Source organism: Synchiropus splendidus, chromosome 6 (assembly GCF_027744825.2).
Source record: "Synchiropus splendidus isolate RoL2022-P1 chromosome 6, RoL_Sspl_1.0, whole genome shotgun sequence".
NCBI classification, from domain to species: Eukaryota; Metazoa; Chordata; class Actinopteri; order Syngnathiformes; family Callionymidae; genus Synchiropus; species Synchiropus splendidus.
Window position 1 is genome coordinate 18,145,665 of NC_071339.1, and position 13,086 is coordinate 18,158,750.

General features: G+C 44.3%; 1 protein-coding gene across 2 annotated transcripts; it reads left to right on the plus strand.

Annotated features, from left to right (window-relative positions):
- The first annotated feature begins 7,579 nt into the window (after positions 1 to 7,579).
- On the plus strand, positions 7,580 to 12,870 carry LOC128760123 (uncharacterized). 2 transcript variants are annotated; one of them, XM_053867144.1, is made up of 10 exons: positions 7,580 to 7,682; positions 7,772 to 7,862; positions 7,937 to 8,122; positions 8,207 to 8,359; positions 8,949 to 8,989; positions 9,051 to 9,716; positions 9,782 to 9,878; positions 11,893 to 12,078; positions 12,162 to 12,314; positions 12,474 to 12,870. In XM_053867144.1, exons 1-10 carry the CDS (start codon positions 7,646 to 7,648, stop codon positions 12,514 to 12,516), a joined length of 1,653 nt encoding a protein of 550 aa, XP_053723119.1. In that variant the 5' UTR covers positions 7,580 to 7,645; the 3' UTR covers positions 12,517 to 12,870. The 2 variants fall into 2 exon arrangements, with proteins under 2 accessions (XP_053723119.1, XP_053723120.1); XM_053867145.1 differs by lacking the exon at positions 12,162 to 12,314.
- Positions 12,871 to 13,086: the final 216 nt, after the last annotated feature.

The window sequence follows — 13,086 nt, forward strand, 5'->3', positions numbered from 1 at the left end:
GGTCACTGCTCAGTTCATGTGGCAGCCAAAGTGAGAGAACTTCTCACCCAGCAGCTCCTCGGCTGCTGTGATGGCACTCTGGTGTGGAACCCTCGATGCTTCAGGCCATTTAGTCAAATAATCCATGAGGACATTGCTGCTGTTTGGATCAGACAGTGGAAACAGCCCAAGGATCGCTCCACCAGGTGCTGCTGCAGAGGAACATGGGAACTTGGCTGTAACGGCCCCTTCTGAGCAGAACCAAAATCACAGCATTGATGCAGCCATTAGCTCATTGATGCTATCCTGCTAAGTGTTCGGCCATAAAGATGTCAGCCTTGTTTTCAGATTTTTTGTAATCATGAAAGCCCATGAACTGAAGACCTCATATTGCCAAATGTGCAGGAAGAAATTCTTGTGTCCCGCGCTCTGCGAGTCCTGCATTGTTTACCAGCATGACTGAAGTGGCAAAACAATGACAACTGTCATGGTCAACAAGTTGCTCACTCATTACAGCGCAGTCTGGATATTTGTTTGCAATTTGAAACATGACCACACAAGGTCCAGATACAGCTGTTGCAGAAGAAAGGACTCGCAAGAGCTGAGTGTTCTGGAATGTTCCAGAAGCTGCAGGTGATGAAGGAGTCAGAGACAAGTTAATGCTTCAAGAGTTTAATGATCAGAGGAAGTCAGAACAAAGTAGAGAGACACAGTCCAGTCTGGAGACACTGGAGACGTCTTCACGTCTAGAAGAACAGCAGCGGAGGAGACCATCACCAAAACGACATCCAGGAGCAGGTCAACCAGATGCTCTCGGGCAACCACACTTTTTATTGATGATCTGAGAGAAGAGCCTTGATGTCTGCCTTCAAACTGGAAGAAAGCAAAGAAGATCAGAAACAAAGCTCCATCCACTGAATACTACGCCTCCTCCTCATGGGCTTCATGGTGTTACCAGTTCATTTTGTCCCTTCTCAACTTCATCTTGGCCATGGACTCCTTCGCTCCCTCCACAGTGAAGTCTGACATCTGCAGAAACACAAGCAGCACAGTGACTGGAATGTTCTGATGGAGTGAGACGCGTGTGGAGCTCACCCTCTGCTCCAGAGCAGCAATCTGCTCAGGAGTGGATCTGCAACACCATAGAGAGAGGAAGGTTCAGCAGGTCACCACAAAGATCTCAGCTCAGGTCTGGTTTCACTCACTCTTGGCTCAGCTTAGCCAGCGCGTGTTCCATGAATTTGTCTGCTGCAACCCTCATCTCCTCCCTCTTCTCATGCAACCGTTGGATGAGGCGCTCCTTCAGCCTCTCGAGAAAAATGGCCGCCTGCTCAACGGTCACTGCCTCCAACTGCAGGGACAGAGCAACAGAGGTGAGAGCAGCAGGAAGCAAAGATGACAGCTGACCTGGTGCTCACCTTCTTGTCCAGCTCAGCCAGTTCTGCATCTGTCACGCTAGAAGACAAGAGCAGAGGAGCTGGATCAGAACTGAACCAACAGCTACTCACCTGTGAGTCCAAGACGTTCCTCACCTCCTGGGGGACTGGTCCTCTGCAGGCGCAGCACCTGAACACACAAAAGCAGAGGTTGATGTTTCCCACCAGCAGAAGAAGATTTGAAACATGAGCATTCTTCTCACCACTTCCATGAAGCAACGTGAATCCAACTGCCAGAGCTGAAAACACAGAGGAGAGACGTCAACAGAGACTCCAGTGTGCCTGAAGGCTCCGACCTCGGCCCACATCAGCAGACCAGAGAGTTGGAGAAGAAGCAGGAGACTTCTACAGCCAAGATTTGGAAGAAGGAGATGAAGACTCACCAGCGATCAGGAGGAGCTTGGGAGTCATGGTGTCGGCGTTGGAGCTGTGGACTGGAGTACTGAGCCACAGAGCTGCTCAGCTTTATTCTCACTCTCTGCCTCGCAGCTGTTTGCTTCTCATCATCTCTGTTGACTCCCTGAGTTAGAGCTTGGTACACAGATGTGTCCTCTGACCATGGTGAGGGTCCTTGGACCTTCTGTTCTCTGGCCACATGTGTCTGAGAGAAGTTCATCACGGCCATAGACACAGTCCCCAAAAGAGTTTGGACGTGCAGACATAGAGGAGAGCAACATGTCAAGTGAAGGTCTGTCTGGAGGTTTAGACACATGAGGCTTGATGAAGCTTTGACTCAACCTGAACACAAATAAACAACTTCAGCTGGAAGCTGTTTGTTTGCTTCTTTGTTTTTTTTCTGCTTGGATCACGTCAGAGTTTTTGTCGTTCTGTCTTCAAATATATGTATATATGTTTAGCTAAAATACTAAAATACTCGCAACGCGTCTCGAAAAGATTCTTCCTTCAATCATTTCACAAGATCAAATGGGATTTATTCAACGTAGACATTTATTTTATAATATTCGAAGATTGTTTAATATTTTGTATTCAAATAATGATCCTCCCCAAAACCCAGAAGTACTGCTTTTACTGGATGCTGAAAAGGCATTTGACCAGATGGAATGGGACTTTCTGTTTTCCACCATGAAAAGATTTGGTTTCATTCATTTCCTGGGTTAAGATACTGTATATGTCCCCTCAAGCGTCTATAAATACAGGCCCAATTAGATCTAAGTATTTTACGCTCCACTGTGGGACCAGACAGGGCTGTCCACTCTCCCCCCTGTTGTTTGCAATGGCTATTGAACCCTTGGCTATTGCACGACTTTGTTTGAGGAGTTACAGCAGTATTAAGAGGGGAGGAGAAGAAAGTAAAGTTTCTCTTTATGCAGACGATTTATTATTATATATCAGACCCATTGAAATCATTGTCAAATATTGTGGCTCTCTTGGAGGAATATGGCAGGGTGTCTGGATACAAATTAAATCTATCTAAAAGTGAGCTATATCCTATAAACTCAAAAGCCAATAATTTATCTTTTGCTCATCTACCCTTGTTGTAAACTTGTTCATAATTCATTTTAATATTTGGGTATTACTGTTACCCAGCACATTTCAGAATTATTTAAACAGAATTTTAGACCACTACTGAGTAAAACCATGTCTGATTTTGACAGATGGTCTAATCTCCCCATGTCATTAGCTGGTAGAAAAAACGCAGTGAAAATGAATATACTTCCCAAATTCCTATTTTTGTTCCAATGTATTCCCATTTATATCAAGAAAATCTCTTTTAAAGATTTAGATAAAGCGATAACTGGATTTATTTGGAACAAAAGAAAGGTGGGAATAAGAAAGGAATTCTTGCAAAGGAGCAAATCTTTAGGTGGGATGGGCCTTCCAAATTTTAAACTTTATTCTTGGGCCTGTAATATCCGTGCTTTGTCCTTTTGGACTCATAATTCTGAATTTGAAAATAGTCCATCCTGGTTAAATATGGAACAAGAGTCTTGTAATCCAACCTCAGTAGCAGCTTTAATCTTTTCCCCACTCCCTTGTCATTATACTACTCAAAACATAATTCTGTCACAACACAATCTTTGAGTCATTTTTTTTTCGATATCTACAATTCAGACATTTTATGAAGTCAAATTCAGCTTTTTTTCCAAATCTACCAGAGGACTCACCAATGGATTTAATTCTCTCTTCAGATCCATCAGCCAGGAGAGTCATTTCTTCTCTATACACCACTTTGATGACTCAACAAAGAACAGCTCTCGATCATTTAAAATCTGCCTGGGAGGGTGATTTGAGTCTGTCCTTCACAGATGATGAATGGGAGGAAGTATTCGGAAACGTACTCCAGACTTCAGTATGTGTGAGACATGGACTCATTCGATTCAAAATATAACATCGTCTTCATTATTCAAAAGTTTAAACTCACCACAATATACACAAACATGGATCCTCTTTGTGACCGATGCAGACAACATCCAGCGTCTCTTGGACACATGTTTTGGCTTTGCCCAAATTTATTAAACTTTTGGTCCCAGATTTTTACTACTTATTTAGAAATTACAGGGCATGTAATCAGCCCTGATCCCAAATTCGCCTTATTTGGGATCCACAGCAATAACTGTCCACTTCAGGGTATTAAGTACAGAATGGCAGTGTTTACTCTGATCATTGCCCGTAGACTCATATTGTTAAACTGGAAAAATTCTTGTTCTCCCAGTTATAAATGGTGGTTACGAGATGTTATTCAACATTTAAAATTGGAAAAACTTTTCTTTGACAAGTTCGATAAGATGTGGCTCCCCTTTATCAGCTATGCTGCAACCAGACTGTAATCTCCCCTCATATGATATTGTTGCTATGTTTTAAAATGTCTTCTATACAAGACTAGGGTTGTCACGCAGTACAGGTGAAGTTTTATTTATTTTTTTTTTTTTGTGTGCGTGTGTGTGACTGTTTTTCTTTTGTTTTGTTTTCTTCTTTTTTTTTTTTTTCCTTTCCTTAATTTAGCTGTCTATTTATTTTTTTATTGCAATGTTATTGACATAATTTCTTTGTTGAATACTGTTGGGGAGAAAAATAGAGAAGAGAAGATATTGATCATTGAGATGTATATTTTTGCTGTTATGTGTCAATAAAAATATTGTTAAAAAAATATATATATGTATATATATATATATACATATATATATATATATATATATATATATAGAGAGAGAGAGAGAGAGAGAGAGAGAGAGAGAGACAGAGACTGGCTGCGCTGTAGGCCTGGCCTTATGGCTTTTAGTATTTTAGTTCTTAGTACTGTGTGTATGTGAGTGTACGTGTGTATTTGTGTGGGCATACAGCATACCAAGCATGCTAAAGTGGGCACCTGGCCATGGGCACCATGTACAAAGTAGACACCAATAGAGTGAGTGACTTTCAAAAATATTTTTAATCTCCACACCTGTTCCCCCAGTGGGGATTGCAGTCCATGTCTCACGATGACGCTTTGTATCAACCTGAAAGGCAAATAAACAACTTAACCTGGAGGCTGTTTGCCAGAATGTTTTTTCAGCCTGACTCACGTCACAGTTTTTGTCGTTCCATCTTCAAATATGTGATCAGAGTGGCTGCCCTTTGTGAGTCTGGCCTTCAAATGTTTCAACTTCCAAAATTTTGGCCACATTGTAAGATTGCGTCACAAGAGTGAGCGACTTTCAAAAAAAATTTTAATATTGTCACATTACACACATTTCATACAGAGGTGTTTCATAACCACCACACGCTCCCTGACTAGGTCGAGTGTTGGCCCTGCCACCTGCCTCTCCAGTGGTAATTTTCGGCAAGTGTCCAGTATGGTGACAGTCTTTCCTGGGGTAGGAATACCATCTGACAGGCACTCCTGTCCACAACACTCCTCTCCACATTGGTCAACCTTCAGAGCAGGACCAGAGTCACGGCAGTCACCAGCTATCCATCCACTCCACATCCCCGGCAATAAAAGCTACCAGAAAGTCTGCGTTGGGTCTCAGAGTTTCTGCAGTGTTCTGTCCTTTGTGCTGTGGTCCACTTGGAGAACCTGTGCACACAGTCCTTGAGTTGCCAGAAGCTGTAAAATGAAATCCTTGCTTTGTGTCAGGCATCTTGTATAAATAGTTCAATTTTTCAGTAGAAGATTGTCTCTCTGGGAGTCAGAGGTCTTGACATTTAGACACAATGGGGGGCTGCTCTTGAAACAGTCTTTCACCAGGACTAAGACCATGTTTGATTCCAGCTTCTCCCTTATCTGTGATTTCAGTCCTTCGTGTCTTTGGGGTCAGAGTTTTGTTGCTGTGCAGCGTCAGGTCAAAGCCTGGGGCAGACAAGTCGCAGCCCCTTCATGGTGCCAACCCTGACGGACAGCATGATAGACTTAAGAGCAGAGGCGTCGCCCTAGAGTCTGTAAATGCAGGTTGAAAAAGGTGATTCGGGATTTTCACTTGTGTTCAAACAAACTGTACATTTGCACCTGAAGGAATTGTGAAGTAGTAATAAAGCAAAGGGACACATTGTGCCTGAAAACCTGGACTGGAGTCGCTACAGCATTTAAGACGAGCACACTTTCTACTCCCTCCTCTCAGTTCAGCTCGATGCTTGGAGAAATACAGTCAGGACATTGATGAGGTCTGTCCCAACTGTCCTGAAATTACACTATAGCAGTGTGTGACTGTGAACATGGAGATTCTACACCTTGGTGGAGCGTGTGTTTCATCAGTCTGCTTTTTGTGCAGGTGAGGAGGCCACCACATGGCGTCTGCTATTGTTCAGACTCAATTCTGCTCTGTAAAACTACTTGGTTTTACTGCTGCTGTGTGACGAGCACCAACAAACAACAGGTCCTACCGTTGGAGTGAATCACACAAAAGGAACTCATATACTGGAAAATTGTTTTTTCCACGATCGTATTTTCAAACGTGTTTCACTCTAGAAAACTCTCAATAATGTTGTTAGTAGTTAGAGAGACTTTTATTGTATTTGAGGATCTGCACTTACTGTACTGTCCTTCCATTATGGTGCTTCAACTATCGTGAGTGGTCCGAGAATGTAACCCCCACGATAATCCTCTCAAGCAGGTGTGTTTATTGGGCCTCACAAGTACAGCTAAACCAGGTACACACATGCTTTCCCCAGCCTCTCACCCTGAACCTAACCATCCAAAACAAATAACCTTTACTCTGAGCCAAACTTGAACCTAATTATAATGACCCAGTTATTTTGAAGTCTTGTGGGGTCCAGCCAAATCACCACAGTCACCACAATGTCATACGGTCCTCACAAGGATAGTGTTTTGTCAAGAATTGGTCCCCCACAAAAGTACGATAAACAACACACACATAGACACACCTGCCCATTAGCATCCGGGTCGAGCAAGATGGAGGTAGCGTCATACCGATGACCCACATCAGTGACCAGAACCAGGACAATAGTTGAGGTACACCGTCCCAGATATACACATTCAGATACCACCCGATTAAGTGTGAGTTTCTCTGTTCGAGTCAAACCTCCAGTCTGCTCTGGTGGAGGAACCCTGCCTTATTCTTATGTAAACAGATAAAAAGATCCTCATGTGAGACTCTGGCGTGGGTGATGACAGCAGGTGTCAGACACACCTGAGCATCAGAATAAATCTGTCAGTGTGACGATTTGGATCCTCCGTCAGGGCGGAACAGCCTCTGACTCGAGCTCAGGTACCTGTTGACACAGAACTTCACAAGCTTCATTTCACTGAATTATCTGCCGAACACCCATTGACGATGAGTGTCCATTTTCTAAAACCAGTCCAAATTGAATCATGTAGTTGAGAGATCTCTTTCCTACTGGTTTTTAATTGAACACAAAGTAAGGGATTCTATAAAGGAAATTTGACAAAAACGGCACAACATCGTCTTTTTAACAGTTGGGTCAATCGACATGACAATTTTTTAGAGAATTATGGTGCAATGCTTTTTATAAAATTTCTGGTTTCCAAGTATCTGAAATGGTGACCGTTGATCTTGACACGTTTTGTCATCACAATGACGGAGTCCGTGTGTGTCTCATATACAGTTAAGAACATTCTGTATGTTAGCTAACTACAGGACATTATAGTCATCATGTCATTAAAATAAAGGTCACATTCTATTTACTTTACACACACACACACACACACACACACACACACACACACACACACACACACACACACACACAAGTATAAATTTGCTCCACTGCAGCTGTGCAGCCGATGAATACACATCGCAGGATCAGACGCCATGTGGGAGGTCGTAGTGTTTTTCAGCCTTCTGACAGGTGAAACCACAAACACACACACAAATTTTCTTTTTAAAATGTGTTTTATCAGTACTCAGAATGTGTGTGTGTGTGTGTGTGTTCTTCAGCTGAGCTCAGAGCTGACACGTATGACAATGAACCTGCTGGAGTTTTGCTACATGACTGTTCTCCATACCACGTGGTCTCTCAAATCAGAAGGTTTTTGTTTAGGTTCTAGTTTCTGCCGGTGGTGTGGTCTCCCTGCTGACCCTCCTTATTGCTGGTCCTCTCAGCTCCCACAGCGAGGTGGACAATGAGCGCCTTTGGCACGTCGAGTGCCGTCCAGTCGACTTCAACCTGACTTGTTCATGGGCCAGTTTTCTGAACATGAATGAGATGGACCTGTTCTTCCACTGCCCAGAGGACCAGCTGATGGCAGGAGTCTACAGCGAGTTTGTTATGGAACAAGGAGACCGCCGGTGAGTCCTCGCCGGTGAGTCCTCGCCGGTGAGTCCTCGCCTTCATCATCTCATTCTTCTGAAGTTTGTGGAACAACTTTCCAGATGGACATTCCTCTGCTGTTCCGCTCCAAACCTTGGCACCACTGATTGTCAGCAGTCGCCTATTGCCAACTACTGGAACGAGGACTTCACCTGGAATGTTCCCGGGCTGAACTACCTGACTGGAGTTCAAACACACGGCAGGAATACTGATGGGTGAGTACTCCATCGTATTGCACTGTTGGTAGATACTGTGAGGACCACAGACGGGTGGCTGTCACGTGGCCCTCTTGTGCTGGGGCTCCTCCGAACTGGAAAACCTCTCAGGGAATTTGCACCGCAAGATCCTTTTGTTAAACCCTTCTCTTCACCAAGCAGCGTTCTCTCCGTTGTGGAATGTGTGTTCTTGTTTCCTCACACACTGTGACGGCCTCTCTGGCTGATCCCAACCTCAGGAACCTTCCATCTGTCCCTGGCTTGGTTCCTGCATCTCCTCAGTCCACTTCAGGCATGTCCTAAGTGGTTCTACCCATGTGGCTCATGAAGAGTTTGCCAACTCTCCATTAGTCCATTCCAACAAATGTCCAAATACCTTGTGCTATTTAGTACATACTGTTGAGTTGAGCTCCTCCAGAACAAACTGGAGCATGGCCCTTCCTCTGTTGGTCTATTTTTTTTTCTGACTAATACTTGAATTCCTCTGAATATACATGTTTTCTTTTTAAAATGGTGCTCTTGGTTCTCATGAACCACCTTGAACAGGATCCAGCTGATGTTGTTGTTTTGTTCTGGTGTTTGTGTCCAGTGACCACCGCTGGAGCTACAGCTACTGCAGAGAAACCGACGGTACCAGCTGGTTGTCTCTGAAACGGTTCCTCTCTTGAGTTAACTCACTTTTCCTGTTAAGATTCGGAGATGGTGACTTCCAAGATCCTCCACACCAATGACGAGGTGCAGGACAATTTAATCGAAGGAGACCTGGCATCACCAGGGCAGGACAGTGGGCGAGTCTGTCAGGACTGCAAGTGGCAGAAGGTGGGACAACTGGTCCAAGTACCGTACGTTCTGGAGGGCTCCTTCAGTAGCCTTGAGAAGGACACGATCTTCAGTGCCATGAAAGGGTTCCACTTGAACACGTGCGTGCGCTTCGTTCCACGACAACTGGAGCACAGCTACCTCAGCATCTTGAAGCTTCGTGGTTGTTGGTCGTATCCCGGGCGAATTGGAGGACCCCAGAGATTGTCCCTTGGTAGAGGATGCATCTATTACGGTGTCATCCAGCACGAACTCCTGCATGCTCTTGGCTTCTACCATGAGCAGAACCGATTTGATCGGGACATCCACATCCACATTAACTATGAAAACATCAAGAACAATCGACAGAAGAACTTCAGGAAACTGAAAACAAACACCCTCAACATTCCATACGACTATAACTCCTTGCTGCACTATGGGCCAATGGAATTCTCTATCAACGGACAACAAACGATCACTTCGTATGGACAAGAGATTGGTCAGAGGATCGGAATGTCAGTGTTCGATATCATCAAGGTCAACAAGCTTTACGACTGCAGTGAGTCCTTTACATGGTCAGCGAAGTGAAATATGGCCGCAACACCGAAACTGTCTGTCTTACAGATGATTACCTTCATAAACATGGCGAGTGGGACAACGTGCTAGACGGGAACTTGTTCCACCAATGTGCAGCCGGTCAAGCTGTGTCCAGCATCACCAGGTGAGGTCTGTGTTCCATTTACCACTTCGGTCTGAGCTGGAGATCACAGCAGATTTCAGTGCATTTCAGTTCACAAATTGGAAAACAAGATGGCCACATTCTTGCAACCTGTTCTTGGGATGTCATGAACAAATATTAGCTTCTTCAGTATGCACTTGTGTAGCAACCAGAAACTCTGTTGGAAGGAGAGAAACCATATTTCATGATTTAAACGCTTCTTCTTCCTGTCTTCACCCCGGAAGATATCTTCTCGGTAGAGGTGTAATGGTGAAACTGAACCCAACTATCTGCATGCACACAACAGACCACAACAGGATGCTCACGACAGACTGCAGTTTTGCAGCTGCCACAACAAATCAACAGCTGTAGCTGGAATATCACTAGTGAAGTGTCCTCAGTGTCAGGATTTTGATGCATGTAGCCAGTAAACCGCAAGGTGATTTTGTGATGCGTATGCCGAGGCATGCTTCAATGACATAGTTGTTGACTATTGGCGGCTCGCAACATGCGGAACCGCATGAGCGACTCAGACTCATGAGCAACTGGAAAAATGTTCCCACATCGTCATACGGTCCTCACAAAACAGTGTTCTGACAAGAATTGGTCTCCACAAAGTAGGATAAACAAGCCCACTCACACCCTTTGGGTGGCGGGTCCACTTTGAATAAGCTAGAAAAATGTCAAACACAAATTTGTGGTTGGGACAAATGTACAACAGAACAGGCCTCACCAAGTAAATGGTTTTATTGAGCCATCCCTCCTCTCAACTCAAAAAAGTTTTGCTTTTACATAAAATAATGTCAACAATGTTCAACAAGTTGTGTTCAAAGTCACTTTGCTCGAATATTACAGAGGGAAAAACTACTGAGCAGTTACAACATATCTGGCTTGCAAAAAGCGATGCATTGCTTCGTTTCAATTGTTACAGTGTATCTGTGGCACATACTGAACCCATTTATGTCAACAATTTCCTTGTTGTTGTTAAGTAACTCAAATAAGAACACTGAGCTTCTGTGACATGTTCTGTTAAAATCACAAATATTTGACACCGCAAACTGGTTTGTACCACAAACATGAGCATGTCCTTAAATATCCAATAAAGCATGTATTTTTCCATAGCATATTTGCATTTTTATGTTAAAAATTTTGTTTCTATAAAATGCCTCAACTGCGGCAAGTTCAGACACATGGTCAACACCTGACACCCTGACCTACAGACCTGTGCAAACTTATTGGTTGTAGTGCACAATTGTGGCCAAAAGAGACAGAAATTTGATGGCTGATAATAAAGGCGCCAAATTGTTCAGGAATGGAGATGTTTGTGTACTTTGTGGCGCTGCCATCCTTACTTCATTCTTCAACTATATTGTCAGGTTTTGCTTGGATTTTTACAATACAGTTTGTGTAGCTGGGAAACAACAGGGTGTGTGATGAGTTATGCTACGTTGTTTTAGGACTTTTTTCTTCAAATGAAACTACTATCCACCAAGGCATGAACTTTGTGAATGAATCCAGGCTGGAAAATCTGGCGCTTGCTGATGACATCACTCTATGGTTTGGTCCACTCGCCACAATAGAACAGACAAGGATTTAGTAGACTGCAGTGCAATAACAGTAGAGACATGGTCTCCATGTCCCTGGACTGAACTTGAACAGGTTGATATCAAAAGCAGAACAAGAGGGTAGTTGGGTCCAGTTCTCCTGTCCCCATGGAGAAAACGGAACTGGCAAAGTCAGTTTCAGAACTGCTCTTCACTATTCACTATGGAGCCGTTTCACCGTGCAAGACTTACCAGGAGGAAAGACGAGTGTTATGTCTTTGGAACAACCATAAGGTCTACTTACTCTATGAATACACTTCCGACTGCCAATCTGGACTGCAAAACATTGAGACACAGAAACAGAAAATCCTTTCACACAACGGTGCTGGTTTATTGGATACTAGATTTTATTTCAGTTGGATGTATGAAGGTGGATTAGCTTTCATTCGGGATGTGTGTGTTGTTACTCCCAGCATGCACAGCAACTTGAAAGCAGACCGCCTGTGGGGATTTTCCTGCAAGTCCTTGGAGGAGAACTTGGGCTGCCACTGGTCCGGTGCAGTCAACGAGTATTGGGGTCCCATTGACTTCTCATGCCAAGCTAATGAAGTGATCGCAGGCGTCCGAGCCCAGCGCCTCAGTTACCTGTGGGACCGACTGTGAGTGCCACGAGCCGGACTCCTCACATGTTCCTCAGAACCTCTCACAGTTAGTCTCCTTTTCTGGGTTCTGGATGTTGCAGGTGGGAGTTCTACTGCTGCACTCACCCAGACCTTCTTCTGACCATGTGCCAGGACACACCGGTGGTCAACTACTGGCATGAATACTTCCACTTCTCTGTACCCAGTGGAAACTTCCTTACAGCAGCTAAAAGCACCTACAACATGGAGGAAGGGTATATAAAATGAGAATAAGGCTGGACCTAACCACAACTCAACAATGCAAACACGGAACAGACCAGACAGAATTGGACATGAACAGAAAGATAAAACACAACTGGATCTGACTTAAGTGTCTGCTACGATGAACCTAAACTCTACGTTCTCTTGGCCAGGGACCGTCGGTGGAGCTTCACCTACTGTCAGCAGACATCCTGAGTCTTGGAGGGGAAAAGGCCAAGTGACTGACGCCACCTGCTGTTGAGACACTGCAACGGCAACATCGCAGAACTGCGAGAATAAAGGTTTCTGTCTTGACGGTGTCGAGAATTGATTGACGGGGAAAGCTGAGATGCAGCAGGCGAAATGGGAAGCTAGGCTTCGAACAAGCGATGGATTAGGAATTAAATATTCACACTCATATTCCTCAGCAATAGCATCGATCACTGGCCAGTCTCTACGGATATATCCGGTGACCCAGCGCAGTTCTGGAGAAACATCACCAAGGACATTCATCCGGTACCGTCGCCATCTCTTCCTCTGCTGCCCCCTAGCGTTCATGAAGCAGATGTACCTGGCGGTTGTGGCTGCGGAGTGCTCGGTGCTATTTTTGCGTCATCAGGTAAATACGGGTTAAAATGATCAAGTTGGTCTCATCGAGGCTCCATTCTAGGACCATGAATGTGTCATATCAAAACATCTTCCGTCCACCCGTTTGACACACGACTCGCTGTCTGCACATACAGAAGATAGTGTGTTCAGATCCTCAGATAATTCCGATTTTCCTCA

Bases quoted from the DNA above. Each gene is read 5' to 3' on its own strand.
- LOC128760123 (XM_053867144.1), top strand. From the start codon at position 7,646: ATGTGGGAGGTCGTAGTGTTTTTCAGCCTTCTGACAG. The intron at 9,879-11,892 runs GTGAGGTCTGTG...TGTTACTCCCAG, and splicing joins GCTGTGTCCAGCATCACCAG to CATGCACAGCAACTTGAAAG. The intron at 12,079-12,161 runs GTGAGTGCCACG...TGGATGTTGCAG, and splicing joins AGTTACCTGTGGGACCGACT to GTGGGAGTTCTACTGCTGCA.